The sequence below is a fragment of the Chrysochloris asiatica genome, unplaced genomic scaffold (assembly GCF_000296735.1).
Source record: "Chrysochloris asiatica unplaced genomic scaffold, ChrAsi1.0 scaffold00194, whole genome shotgun sequence".
Lineage (NCBI taxonomy): Eukaryota > Metazoa > Chordata > Mammalia > Afrosoricida > Chrysochloridae > Chrysochloris > Chrysochloris asiatica.
The window spans coordinates 1,231,217-1,246,173 of record NW_006408712.1 but is presented as its reverse complement, the minus strand read 5'-3'; the positions used below and the strand labels follow the sequence as shown (position 1 = coordinate 1,246,173).

General features: G+C 37.7%; 1 protein-coding gene across 2 annotated transcripts in view; it reads left to right on the top strand.

The window, feature by feature from the left end:
• SOS2 (son of sevenless homolog 2 (Drosophila)) overlaps nt 1-14,957 on the top strand; it is a 129,564-nt gene that overhangs the window by 39,084 nt on the left and 75,523 nt on the right. For both annotated transcript variants that reach the window (XM_006872334.1, XM_006872335.1), the window contains exons 2-4: nt 6,515-6,640; nt 11,900-12,031; nt 13,202-13,366. In XM_006872334.1, coding sequence (XP_006872396.1) covers nt 6,515-6,640; nt 11,900-12,031; nt 13,202-13,366 — 423 coding nt within the window. The remainder of the gene's footprint in view (nt 1-6,514; nt 6,641-11,899; nt 12,032-13,201; nt 13,367-14,957) is intronic.

The window sequence follows — 14,957 nt, the reverse complement described above, 5'->3', positions numbered from 1 at the left end:
TTTGATAGTGTTTTTATGCCAGCTATTAGAGCCCCTAAGTTTGTTTCTATGTGTTTTTTTTTGTTGTTGTTGTTTTATGATCTTTATAGGTTTTACATTTAGGTCTTTAATCCATATTAAGTTTGTTTTTGTATATGGTGTGAGATATGGGTTTTGTTTCATTCTTCTGCAAGTGGATTTCCAATTTTGTCAATACCATTTGTTGTGGAAACTAGAGCTCCGTTTAATGTTTTTGGCCCTTTGTCAAATATCAGCTGACTGTTTTACTTCTGGGGTCTCAATTTTGTTCCATTGGTCTATGGATCTTTAATTATATCAGTACCATGCTGTTTTAACCACTGTGGCTGTGCAATAAATTTTGATATGAGGGGGTGAGAGACTTCCAGTTTTGTTCTTCTTAAGCATTACTTTGCTTATCCAAGGACACATTCCTATCCATATAAAGTTAATGATTCAGGAAACAGTCCTATGAAGTTTATTGTTACACTTCCATAAAAATGTTTATTTTAGAAAGTTTTTTTTTTTTTTTACATTGATCTAATAGAAGTTTATGGTAAGATAATGAAAACTTTGAATTTATAAGAAAAAAATAAAGCGTAACTTTTTTGGATGTTGATCTGTATGAATTTCTAATGATCTTACTTAGACCTTTCTTTTCCGAATTTCTTTAAAGTGTATACTTATACTGTTTCCACTTTCATTTGACCTTCTCCAATACAAATTAGTCCTTCCTCAATTAAAATTATTTTTCTTTGTTATTAAGGAACCCATGTGGTGCTGTGGGGTAAGCATTAGTTTACTAATCAAGTTTAGCTATTCAAATTAACCAGCCATTCCATGAGAGAAACATGAGGTTGTGTACTCACATAAAGATTTACAGTTTTGGAAGCAGTAAGGAACAGTTCTGCTCTGCCCTATATAGGGTCACTGTGACTCATCTAGAGCATGCTGGTGGCTTGTAGGTTAAGCACTGCACTGCGAACCACAAGGTCAAAAGTTCAAACCCACCAACCGGTCTGGAGGAGAAAAATGAGGCTTTCTGCTCCCTTTAAAGGTTTACAGTCTCTATGAGTTATAACCTAGCTATGGCATCTAACAACAACAACATGACTTGTCTGTCAGTTTGTTATACTGTGGTGACTTTTCTGTCTTGCTGTGATGCAGGAAGGTATGCCACCAGTATTTTAAGTACTAGTAGGATGACCCAAGGTGAACAAGTATCAGCAGATATTGCAGACTAAGACAGACTAGCAAGGAGAGGTGGACCACTTCTGAAAACTTAGCCAGTCAAGAACTTATAAATAGTAGTAGAACATTGTCTGATAACAGTGCTAGAAGATGAGCCACTCTGGTTGGAAGGCACTCAAAATACAACTGGGGAAAGAATTGCCTCCTCAAAGTAGAGTTGACTTTAATGGTGTGGATGGAGCAAAGTTTTTGGGACTTGATTTGTTGATGTGACACAACTCAAAGTGAGAACAAACAGCTGCAAACATCTATTTATTAATAATCAGAATGTAGAACGCACAAAGTAAGAATGTAGGAGAATTAGAAGTCATCAAAAACAAAATGGAATGCATAAAGATTGATATCCTAGGTACTAGTGAGCGGAAATGGACTGATTTTGGCCATATTAATTGGAGCCATCATGTAATGGAATATTATTATGCCATGAATGATAAGCTGAAGAAGAAGCCGTTGCATTCCTGGTTACAAGCATTTCAAGATAAATCATGAAATATACTGCTGTTTGTGTTAGCATAATATCCATATGCCTACAAGTTGTTAAATGCCATGGAGTGGATTCCAACTCATAGTAACCCAGTACAGGGTTTCTGAACCTGTAAACCTTTGCGGGAGCAGAAAACCTCGTCCCCATACACCTATAAGGAAGATCAGTTATTACCACTGTTAGTCAAATTTATGCACCAACTGCTAAAGCTAGTGATGATGAAATTGAAGAATTCGTGAACTTTTTTAGTCTGAAATTGATCAGTCATGGAATCAAGAGGCATTGATAGTTACTGATGATTAGAATGGGAAAGTTGGAAACAAAGAGATCAGTAATTGGAAAATATGGCCTTTTGACAGAAACAGTACTGAAGATTGCATGATAAAATTTTGCAAGATAAACAGTTTATTCATGGCAAATACCATTTTTTTTCAACAACATACAAAGTAACTATATATATGGATTTCACCAGATTGAGTACTAAGGAATCAATTGACTACATCTTTGAGAAAGACAGTGGGGAAGCTCAGTATCCTAAGCCAAATCAAGTCTAGGGTCAGACTGTGGAATAGACTATCAATTGCTTGTATGTTAAGTTCAGACTGAAGCTAAAGCAATTAAAACATCCACAAGAGCCCAAATATGACCTGGAGAATTGTTGTTGAATGCTGTCGAGTTGGCTCCAACTCATATCCACCTTATGCAGAACAGAACAAAACACTGCCTGGGCCTGCGTGCCATCCTCAAAGACATTGCTAAGCTTGAGCCCATTGCTGTTGCCACTGTCCCAGCCCATTTCCTTGGGGGTCTTTCTCTTTATAGTTGAATTTACCAAGCAAAATGTCCTTCTTCAGAGTCCTGGTGTGGTGCTGTGGGCTAATGTGCTAGACTGCGAGGTCATTTGTACCACAATGTCTATGGTTCAAGCTCAACAGCCGATCTTCAGAAACTTTATACAGGGTCGCTATGAGTCAGAACCAACTTGGTAGCACTTAACAACAACAACAACAACAGTGTCCTTTTCAGGGACTGATCCCTCCTAATAATATTTTCAAAGTGTGAGAGACGCAGTCTCACCATCCTGGCATCTAAGAAGCATTCTGGCTGTTTTTTCCAATACAGATTTGTTTGTTGTTCTAGCAGTCCATGGTGTTTCTAATACTTTTCTCCAGCACCATAACTTAAATGCACCAATTCTTCTACGGTCTTCCTTATTCGTTGTTCAACTTTCACACGCATATGAGGTTATTGAAAATACCATGGCTTGGGTCAGGTGCACCTTAGTCCTCAAACTGACATCTTTGCTCTTGACCACTTTAAAGAGGTCTTGAGCAGATTTGTCCAATGCAATACGTCATTTGAATTCTTGACTGCCGTTCAATGAGTGTTGATAGTGGATTCAAGCAAAATGAAGTCTTTGACAAGTTCAGTCTTTCCTCCAATGATCATGATATTATTTATTGGTCCAGCAGTCAGGATTTTTGTTTTCTTTATGTTGAGGTGCAACCCATACTGAAATCTGTGGTCTTGTATCTTCATCAGTGTTTTAAGTCCTCTTCATTTTCAGCAAGCAAGGTTGTATCTTTTGCATATATCCAGTTTAGAGACCATCTCAAGAACAGATTTGATGCATTAGTCACTGATGGTGGAACCAAAGGAGTTGTGGGGTGACATCAAGCACATCATTCTAGAAGAAAGATGAAAGGTTATTAAAAAGACAGGAAAGAAGAAAAAACCAAAATGGGTGCCAGAAGCAACTCTGAAACTTGGCCTTAAATGTAGAGAAGCTAAAGCAAAATAAAAGAGCTGAAAAGAGAATTTCAGTGGGCACCTCGAGAAGGCAAAGCAAAGTATTACAGTGAAATGTGCAAAGACCTGGAGTTAGAAAACCAAAAGGGAAGAACATGCTCAGCTTTTCTCAATCTGAAAAAAACTGAAGAGAAAATTCAAACTTGGGTTGCAATATTGAAGGATTCTATGAGCAACTTGGAGTCCTGTTGTGGAGCTGTGGGTTCATGTGCAGGAGTGCAAAATTGGTTTGAACCGCAGGGTCAGCTGTTCAAGCTCATCAGCTGTTCCTAGGAAACCCTATGCAAGGTTGCTATGGGCCGGACCCAACTAGATGTCATTTAAAAACAACAACAACAACAATGGGCAACATGGAGTCCTGGTATGGTGCTGTGGGTTAATGTGTTGGACTGCAAGGTCAGTTTGAACCTCAGGGTTGGCAGGTCAAACTCACCAGCCGCTTCTCAGAAGGGTCGCTGTTGGTTGGAACCGACTCGATGGCACTAACAACCACAACAATAATAGGTAATATGAGTCCTGGTGTGGTGCTATAGGATAAGCAGTGAACTGCTAAATGCAAGGTTGGGAGTTCAAACCCACAAGCAGCTCTCAGAAACTGTACACAAGGTTGCTGTGAGTTGGAACTGACTACATAGACAACAACAGTGGGTAAAATATTGAATGACGCTATACCAAGAAGAATCGGTGAGTGTTCACCATTTCAAGAGATAGCATTTGATTGAGAACCAATGGCATTGAAGGAAGTTATATAGAAGGCATTGGCTTTTTGAACAACAAGACTTCAGGAATTGATGGAATTTAGATTGAAATGTGTCAACAAACCAATGCAGCGCTAGAAGCACTCATTCGGATATGAAGAGAAATTTAGAAGACCTAGTCAACTGACTGAAAGAGGTCTAGATTATGCCCATTTCAAAGAAAGGTGCAGAAATCATCAAACAATATTAATGTCACATGCAGTATAATTTTGCTAAAGTTAATTAAAAAGCAATTACAGCAGTACATCTGACAGGAAGCTGCCAAAAATTCATCTTTGATTCAAAAGAGAATATAGAATGAGAGATATTATTTTGCTGATGTCAGATGAATCTTGGTTGAAACAGAGAATACCAGAAAGATGCTTGGTGGTGGTGGTGGTTATGTACTGTGGAGTTGGTTCTGACTCATAGCGACCCTGTATAGGGTTTCCAAAGCTGTAAATCTTTTTGGGAGCAAAAAGTCTCATCTTTCTCCTGCTGAACAGCTGGTAGATTCGAACTGCTGACTTTGCAGTTAGCAGCCCAGCTTGTAATCCACTACGCTACCAGAGACTCCAGGTGTGGCACTATAGGATCATCACTGGACAGTGAACCACAAGTCGCTAGTTCAACCCTACCAGCTGCTCTTTGGAAACCCTATACAGGGTCAGTATGAGTTGATTTGGACCCAACTCAGCCCTTAATAACAGCAACGAAACCAGAGTTTAGAAAGATGTTTACTTGTACTTTATTGACTACACAAAAACACTCAACTTTGTGGCTTTAAACAAGCTGTGGGTAACACTGCGAAGAATTGAAATTCCAGACTACTTAATTGTGTTCATGAAGAACCTGTACATAGACCAAGAGACAGTTGTTCCAACAGAACAAAGAGATGCTGAATGGTTTAAAATAAGTAAAGCTGTGCATTGAGGTTGTATCCTTTCATCATACTTTGTATGCTGACTAATAAGCAAATAATTTGAGAAATTGAATTATATGAAGAAGAATGTGGCTTCACATTTGAAGAAAGAATCATTAACCTGTGATATACAGATGACACAACTTAGTTTGCTGGAAGGAAAAGGACTTGAAGTACTTACTGATGGAAATCAAATACTACAGCCTTTGGTGTGAATTGCACTCAAATGCAAAGAAAACAAAAATCCTCATACCTGGCCCAGTAAATAACATCATGATATATGGAGAAAAGAGTGAAATTTTTCAAGACTTACTTCATTTTACTTGGATCCAAAAATCAACATTCATGGAAGCAGCAATCAAGAAATCAAATGATATATTCATTAAGTAAATCTGCTGCATAAGGCTTCTTGTTCAAGAACAAAGATGCTAGTTTCCGGACTAAATGTGCCTGTCCCAAGCCATAGTATTCTCACTTGTTTCATATGAATGTGAAAGCTGGACAGTGGATAATAAAGATTATATAAGAATTAATGCATTTGAATTTTAGTATTGGCCAAGAATATTTAAAGTACTATGGACTGGGAGAAGAACAAATAAATCTGTTCTGGAAGAAATTCATCTGGATTGCTTCTTAGAAGTGAGGATGGCAAGATTTCATCTCTAGTAATTTAGACATGTTATCAGGAAATGTCAGTGTCCCTGGAGAAGGACATCGTATTTGGTAAAATGGAGGGTCATTGTATCTTAACCAGATTGATTGATACAATGGCAGCATTAACAATGGTCTTAAAATCATACACAGACACAAATGGAATGATTGTAATGGCGTAGTACCGGGTAGTGTTTAGGTCTGTTATATATGTTACATATATATTATATATATTTATCTGTTAGCTATGAATTGGAACCTCCTCAGTGTAACCTAACAGCAACAGCTACCTGTATTGCTGGGATTTAAGATGTGTTGTTCATAGACTCTTACTGTGTCTATTAGTTGACTTGAGGGCATCCATAATTTCCTTGAAATCGTGTAGAAAAATTTGGGTGCTTTTTGGTGGTTGGAAGGAACTCTTTCAATGGTATTGACGTGTACAGTGGATATGAGATTCAGAAAAGCTTAAGAACCATTATTCTGTCGATTAAGAAAGATTTAGAGTGAAAAACAAATGTAATTTTTATTTTCCAGTTTTGTGTTTTAAGTCTGTATTTACTGACAATTTTAGTAAAATATTATTATATATAAAATTATCTGACTTTTGTTCAGTACATATTGTTTTGCTGGTATATTAACTAAAAAAAATTTTTTTTAAAGGTTCAGGAACAAGTACATCCCAATCTTTCAGCTAATGAAGAGTCTCTCTATTATATTGAAGATCTGATTTTTCAACTGCTTAATAAATTATGTATGGCTCAACCAAGAACTGTTCAAGATGTGGAGGTAAAAGCTTTTATATTATTTCAAAAAGTTAATGGGCAACTTAATTTTGGTATCTATAAATATATCATTCTAAAATTACTTTGTAAGCAAAAACTTTTGAAATTATGTGTGATACATATTTTATATATATGATATTCTTAAGTTTCATGGAGTCCATTCCCACTTATAGCAACCCTGAATAGGGATTCTGATGGGTTTGAACTGGCAACCTTGTGGTTAGTGCCTACAGTGCCACACCAGGCATGTATATCTGTATAAGTAACCATTATGACCTTTAGGATAAGCACTGAATTGTCTAATCGCATGGTCGGTAGTTCAGACATATTAGCCATTTGCACCATGGAAGAAAGAGGAGGTCTTCTGCTGCTGTGAATCTTTATATAGCCTTAGTAACCCTATACAGGGTCACTATGTATCAGAATTGACTCAGTGGCAGTGGCAGTGAGAGGGGGGTCTGTATTTGTAATATTTTATATTTTGGCAATTCAGTGGGAGGCAAGAACTTTTTGAGTAAAAAGAGTGCTAGAACAAATGGATAAAAACAACTTTGAAACCAATTTCACATCACATACAAAAATTAGTTTGAGATGGCTTATAGCCTCAAAAAAAGTTGAAACTAACATTTCTACAAGAAAAATAAGAGAAATGTTTTCATGACCACCTTGGTTTAGGCAAAAATTTTTTAAAGGAAAACTCAAAATACAATAACTACTAAATAATAGAATTAATGAAAAAATTAAAAGGGTGTGAGTCATTTTGTTGTTGTTAAGTGCTATCGAGGCGGTTCTGACTCGTTGTCGTTAAGTGCCATCAAGTCGGTGCCGACTCATAGCGACCCTATGCACAACAGAATGAAACACTGCCCAGTCCTGGGCTAACCTCACAGTTGTTGCCATGCTCGAGCCCATTGATGCTGCCATTTTGTCAATCCATCTCGCTGGGGGTCTTCCTCTTTTTTTCTGACCCTCCACCTTATCAAACGTGATATCCTTCTCCAGTGACTGATTCCTCCTTATAATATGTCCAGAGTATGAGAGACGAAGTTTGGCCATCCTGGCCTCCAAGGAGCACTTTGGCTGCACTTCTTCCAACACAGATCTTTTGGTTCTTTTGGCAGCCCATGGCACTTTCAGTATTCTCCTCTAGCACCTGAGGAGCAGCTGGTGAGTTTGAACCGCTCACCTTACGGTTCAAACTGACCTTCTGGTTGAGTGCTTATCCTACCTACAGTGTCTACCATGTTTGTAGTACATACTCCTGACAAAGGATTTGTATCAAGGATATACTAAAAACTACAAATTGATAATAAAAATGAACCTTCCTCCCTAAAATGAGCAATATTTCACACATACTCCACAAAATAAGATATATTAATGGTCTTTAAACATATGAACAGGGACTCAAATGCTTTTAAGTCATCAGAGAAATAAATATTAAAACCACAATGAAATTACATCTTACTCCCAGTAAAATAACTAAAATTAAAAGACTGGCAGCAACAAATTTGGTGAGGTTGTCATGCAACTAGTACATTGCTAGTGGGAATGTAAGATGGTATAACCACTTTGGAAATTGTTTGGCAGTTTATTATAAAGTTTAGGTCAATTGGTATAGCACAGTCCACAAAGGAATTGTTCTACATCCTACTTTGGTGAGTAGTGGCTGGGATCTTAAAAGCTCGTAAGTGGCCATCTGAGGCAAAACTATTGGTTTTTACATGTGCAGAGAAGGGAAAAGTAATGAAAACTGAAGATGCTTGGAATCAGTTAGTCCAAAGGACTAATGGAACATCAATCTCCATGACTCTGAGATCAGTAAAACTAGATGGTGCCTGGCTACCACTACCAACTACTCTGAAAGAGATCACATTAGAAAGTCCTGGACATAGTAGGAGAAAATGTGGAAGAAAACTCAAAATTATTAATGTAATAATAAAGACCGAGCTTACTGGTCAGAAAGAAACTAGAGGAACATGACATTATGGCTTCCACCACCCTTGAAGTCTGGAAATGAGCTCACTTTCGTAGCTCAGTTCAGCCAAGCAGTAGATAGGTATATCGGGGGACAACAACATTAGTAAGGTATACTCACCAAGGAATGGCCATCAATCATTCAAAATCAAAAGGCCAACATTTATCTAAGAGCAAAGTTGAGAAGGGAATGGAAAGATAAGTGGAATGGAACTAGGAACCAGAGGGAGGAGGTGGATAATTGTTGTTACATGGAGGGATATGTAATCATTGAGATGAAACAAACTGTTGTTGTTAAGTGCTGATGATGAGTCAGTTCTGACTCACAGTGACCCTGCATAGAATTTCCAAGGAGCAACTGGTAAGCTCGAACCGCGTCGTTGTGATTCAAACTGACTTTGCAGTCCAGTGCATTAATCCACAGTGCCACACCAGAACTCTGAAACAAAGTGTATGATTTTTAAAATAAAGCACTGATGATCTTTCCTGTAAACCTTGACAATAAAACGTTAAAAAAAGAAATATCTCTCTGAACAGCTTCAAAATTGCTTTTGTATGATACTCCTTATTCAGTCTTATATAAGATACATAAATTTATATATACACGTAAATTGCATACTTTCTTTTGAAGATTATTTCTGTAATGTATCAATTTCCAGTGTGCAAAAACAATATGGGAGTCATGTCTGACTTCCTCTGGCTTCACAAGGGAGAAACAGAATCAAACTTAAAATCAGCCCAAGGTGGATTCCTATGAAGTGAAGGTCAGATATGCCTCTACCCTACAACCTTCTTTACCTTATTCTGACACCAGCCGTCCCTCCCAGAGCACTCTCTGCTTCACATCTGGGTTCGACAATCCATTGCAGTGGCCACACAGACTCATAACAATACTCTCTACTATGGGATTTATTAGGGAAGTGAACAGGTTACAATTCAGGATCAAATAACTCAGGTGGCAGCAATTCTGTAGTCAGGAATGCCACTTGTCTGCCATACCACAGGCTGGCCTCACTCTGGTCTCTGCTTCTCAGACACATGGTCCCTTGGCTTCTGCCTTGCTCTGGCAAATGTTACAAAGCTCTTTTAGCTAGTCTGTGAATGTCCAAAGCGTACATTCTGCAAGTCAGTCTCCCGCCCCATGGACACTCAGCTCTACTCAGTCCATATGCCTATAGCCAGCAGCTATGCCACTGCCTCTGCTGTCAAAGCTTTTCTAGGTAAGGATCTCACACTCCGCTCATGCTTTTCCATCTTGATGGTCCTGGCATCATCTTTCCTGCTTCTGAGAGATGGCTCCTTTTAAACCTAGCTGGATGACAAAAGTAACCATTCCCAGATTTAGCGTCCTGACGGTGTGGCGCTGTGGGTTAATGCGCCAGACTGTGAAGCCATTGGAACTGCATAGTTGGTGGTTCAAGCTTACCAGCTGCTCCTCGGAAACCCTATACAGGGTTGCTATGGGTCAGAACCGACTTGATGTCACTTCACAACATCATTCAGTCACTTGGTTGGAATTAAAAGATAGAAAAGCTATATCAAGTAAATTCAAGGTATCACACAGTGTAAAGGAAAACATTAAGTTGGAGTAATTGAGCTATTAAGGTTTTTAGGTTCTCTTAGAATTAAAACATTTGTTTCTCTGTTCTATGCTGTAAGATTTGAATATTAAATAAACTAAAAGCATGTTTTTCAATAGGTAAATATATTAAAAACAAAATATAATTGTAAAAATAGCGTACGCTCTTGGAGAGCGACTATGTACTGAAGACCTGGGGGGCACGGGGGAAGGATTGCATGGAGGGGATTGTAACCATGGCAGTGAGATGATATATGATAGAATGAATGTAAAACCAATGTTCTCCCATGTAAACTATCACATAATTCACAATAAAACATTTAAGAAAAAAAAAGATTCCATTGTCCATAGTCCAGTTTGCAATAACAACAAAAAACCCTCAACAAAATAAAAAGAAGGAATAGTGTAGGCATAGAATATCTAATTAAGAGGGAAATCAAGTAGATTTCTAGAAAATAACTAAAATAAACCTTTTGGTGTGACATTAGGATTAGCACTGGGCTGTGAACTACAGGGTTGGCAGTTGAAATCTACCAAGCTGCTCCTTGAAACCCCTATACAGGGTCTCTGAGCCAGAATCAAATCAACGGCGCTTAACAGCAATAGCAACTGTAACCCTAAAACTAGATCAAACCCCACTCCTAGCCCTAGTCCAGTCCTTACCTCAAAGCCTAACACTCACCTTAGTCCTAACCATAATGCTAGCACTACACGATATCCTAGCCCTAGCTGTAGTTCTCTTACTCCTTACTCCTACCCTGCAAAGGAAAAAAATGTACATAATAGCAGTTCTTCTCAATTCTTTTCTATATTGGAGCATCTCAGATTAGCAAAAGAGTTAATGTATAATAATTATTAATAATGAGTTAATAACTGGCTAAGTAAATTTAGCTAAGAAACTATAAAACTCACTAATACACTATTTCATGTTAGCTTTGTTGCTGTTGTTGTTAAGAGCTGTCGAATCAGTTCTGACTTAATACAGTGACCCTGCAAAGGTTTTCAAGGAGTTGCTGGTGTGTTTGAACCACCAACTTTATGACTCAAGTGACCTTGCAGTCCAGTGCATATCCTACAGTGCCACACCAGGATTCTGTGTTAGCTTTAACCTTTTCTATATATTATTAGGAGTCCTGGTGTGGCACTGTAGAATAAGCACTATACTGCTAACCACAAGGTTGGCGGTTTAAACCCACCAGCTGCTCCTTGGAAACCCTATACAGAGTCTCTATGAGTTGGAACTAACTCCACAGGCAATTAACAACAACTGATATATTATTAATTTTTCCTTTTCCCAGTACCATCTTAATTGTGCATATTGTTAAACTTTCTTTTAGTTTACTTTTTTCTGTCCTAGCTGTTGAAGTTCTGGTGTGGCACTGTAGGTTAAAGCATTGAATTGCAAGCTTGGTTTGAACCGCAAGATTGGCATTTCAGACTCACCCGCTACTTCTTGGAGACACGTACAGGGTTGCTATGAGTCAGAACCGACTCAATGACACTAATAACACCCATAGCAATTATGTGGAAAATCTTGGTAGTCCTCTTGATTTTTTTTTTTTTTTAACCAAAAGTTCATTTATTATAAGTCAGAATATACTATGTCACTTTATCTACTAGTTCTAAGGATAATGATAAAGTTGAATTTTGTATGAAGTTTTTACTTCTTTGAAAGTTAATACTGCAGTGGTACTGCTATGATCTGCACAGGAACGAGTTCAAAAGACTTTTCCTCATCCAATTGATAAATGGGCTATTGCTGATGCACAATCTGCCATAGAGAAACGAAAACGAAGAAATCCTCTCTTACTGCCTGTGGACAAAATCCATCCTTCATTGAAGGTAACAACAAAAAAAAGAAACATTGGCAAGGTGTTTTCAATAACAAAGGAGACTTATTTTATGTAGCACTGGTGTACTTAAGGAGCTCTAGTGGCACATTGGTTAAAAGTACTCAGTTGTTAACTGAAAGGTCATGGTTCAAACCCACCAACTGCTCTGAATGAGAAAGATGAGGCAGTATGCTTCCATAAATATTGGCAACTTGGTGGGTCAGTTTGCTCAGTTCTGTAGGTTGCTTTAAGTCGTAATCTTTGTGGCAGTGAGATTTGATCGGTGTATTTAAACAGTGGTTAAGTAGCATAATCTATGTTTGTGTATATTGGTGTGTATCAGTATGCATATACAAGTGGCTGGTGGGTTTGAATCATTGACCTTGCAGATAGTAGTCCAATGCTTATCCTCTAGCAGGGCTCCTTATATATCAAAGCATGCATTTATTTATGTATGTGAATATAGCTTTTAATGAACACGTAAAATAAAGATTAATATGCTCTGATAAAATTAGATTGCCTTTCAAATATACTAAAAGACAGTGATAATAATGCATCGTTGTGGCATCTTCCAATGGTTGCTACCTTTGACTGATTCCATTGTAGTAGACCGTGATTATTAATGTTTTTGTTGCTTAAGAAAATATGTAGGAAAATACCACATGAGAGTTCAGAACTATTTAAAAATTAGTCCATGTTTATCATGGATACCTTTGTATAAATTTGAAAAGTAAGCCAGGGTACATTATTTTGTCTATAGAAAATACTTGGTGTTTATGGATTTGAAGACCTTTCTATAGCAGTTTCAAATACATGTATTCCCCTCAATAGAAGTCACTGTCATTGTGGAATACTGGTTAAAGAAATGTCCTTTTAAGATATCAGATACATGTTAAATGGATTTTAGAAAATATACTAATGGTGTTGCTTTCAGTGATGTACAACCCAAGATTCTTATGTTAGAATCAATTGTGTATTTTTGTTTTATATCTAAGGCAGATTTGCTAAATTAGCTGCCTCCTTAAATTAAAAAAAAAGCACCCCTGATGCTGGTGTCCATAAATTTAGATATTTGAAATTTCCTTATATGCAAAATCTTAAGTAGTGATTTTTATGTATTTTAACTGATAACTAACTGACAGTGCAATTGTCTGGAATGAAATGGTTTATTTTTCCACAGGAAGTTCTAGGATACAAAGTAGACTACCATGTCTCCTTATATATTGTGGCTGTACTGGAGTATATTTCAGCTGATATTTTGAAACTGGCTGGTAACTATGTTTTTAATATTCGACATTATGAAATATCTCAGCAGGACATTAAAGTATCAATGTGTGCAGATAAGGTAAGTGTTAAAAGATATTTAGACTTAATTGAAGGATAATGATTAGGTGTCAGCTACACTACCATCTTTTTCTGTCAGCTACACTACCATCTTTTTCTACACAAGAATACATGAGTAATTTTTATAATTCCTGGAATTGAGGGAATTGGCCTTGCAGACTAATCATGGGAGATGAGAGTGGTATTCAATGACAAGGTGGATAATGAGAAAGAAAAGTGTTTGAGAGTGGCAAAAGATGAAGCTAAAGAAGTAGGTTGCATTCAAATTGTAAACAGCTTTAATCCTAAGAAATTCAGAATTTTTGTGCTGAAGGCAATAAAAAATTAACATCAGTTTTATGTGTAGTGTTATACAAACTTATTTTTTGGTTTCCTTAAGTTTTTATTGTGGATTGAATAACAGTTTACAGGGCAGATCATCAGTTTTACAGTCAACAAATCGTACAGTTTGTTTTATCACAATGATTACAATCCACTCCAAGTACAGTTAATAGTATTTCTCTCTATTCACTTTAGCTCTTTTTTTTTTTTTTAAACACTCAGGCATATATAATAATTTACACCACCAAAGGGCACATTCTGCAAGTCTGCCTCATGGCCACTATCTCTTAGTCCCTCGGTTCCCATGAATTTAGAGTCCTTAGCCACTCCCCCTCTCCATGTTCCCATCTCTGCCTCCATCTCTGGTGTCACTGCTTCTCTGGATAAGGTCCTGCGTACCACTTATACTCTTCTCCCTTGATGGTCCTAGGCTTCTCTGTTTCTGGACTGTAAGATTAACTTCTCCCCCATTTTTGTTACAAAACTTTTACCTTTGCAATTGTGACAGTCGAAATTAGTCAAGGTAACTTTTACTCATTATTTAATCATAAGAATCTTATCCCCATCTCTTTTTCCAGACCCATCTAGACAAGATGAAAACTATTCAGTGGGGACTCTTTTCCCTCACACACTCTTAAACTAAACTCCCTCTTGAAACCTTGTAAGCCAGTCACTTCATGCTTTTATCGCTCCCTCATTTTAGGTAGCCAATGTCTAAGTTGCCTGTCCCTATCTACCCTGTGTACAGAGGGGATAACATTGATAACTTGATGTAAAGACTCCTTCCTTCTCTGTTGATATTTAGAGTTACAACCTCCATGAGTATAAGTCAGGTTCATCAAATTGTAGCAATTTACCCTTATTGTTTTTTTTTTTTTGTCTTCCTCTAGTTAAGTTCTGATTATCAAGCCATCGAGGCTCAGTTAAATGGGTACTGTCTGCAAGTTTGTGTGTTCTTGTGCGTCTCCTCTCACTTCATATCAGCTGGATGATTCACTTTCAGCTCTAGACCTCTATGGCTATGTCCTTGTCCATGGGTTCAGGTGTCCCCAGGTCTCACCACACTTTGGACCAACCAGCCCTTCCTCTTCTCTCTCTCATCTCCAGGTCAACAGGAGTCAATGGACTGTGGTTGAACTCAGCCCATTTCTTCATTCCTGCCTTTCCCCCTCTTCCACTCACCAGTAGACCAATGTGGTCACCAGTAAGCTTACATGCCTGCTCATGTGTTCCATTGAGTTTCAGTCTTAGAGGAGGGGTTTGTCTTGAAG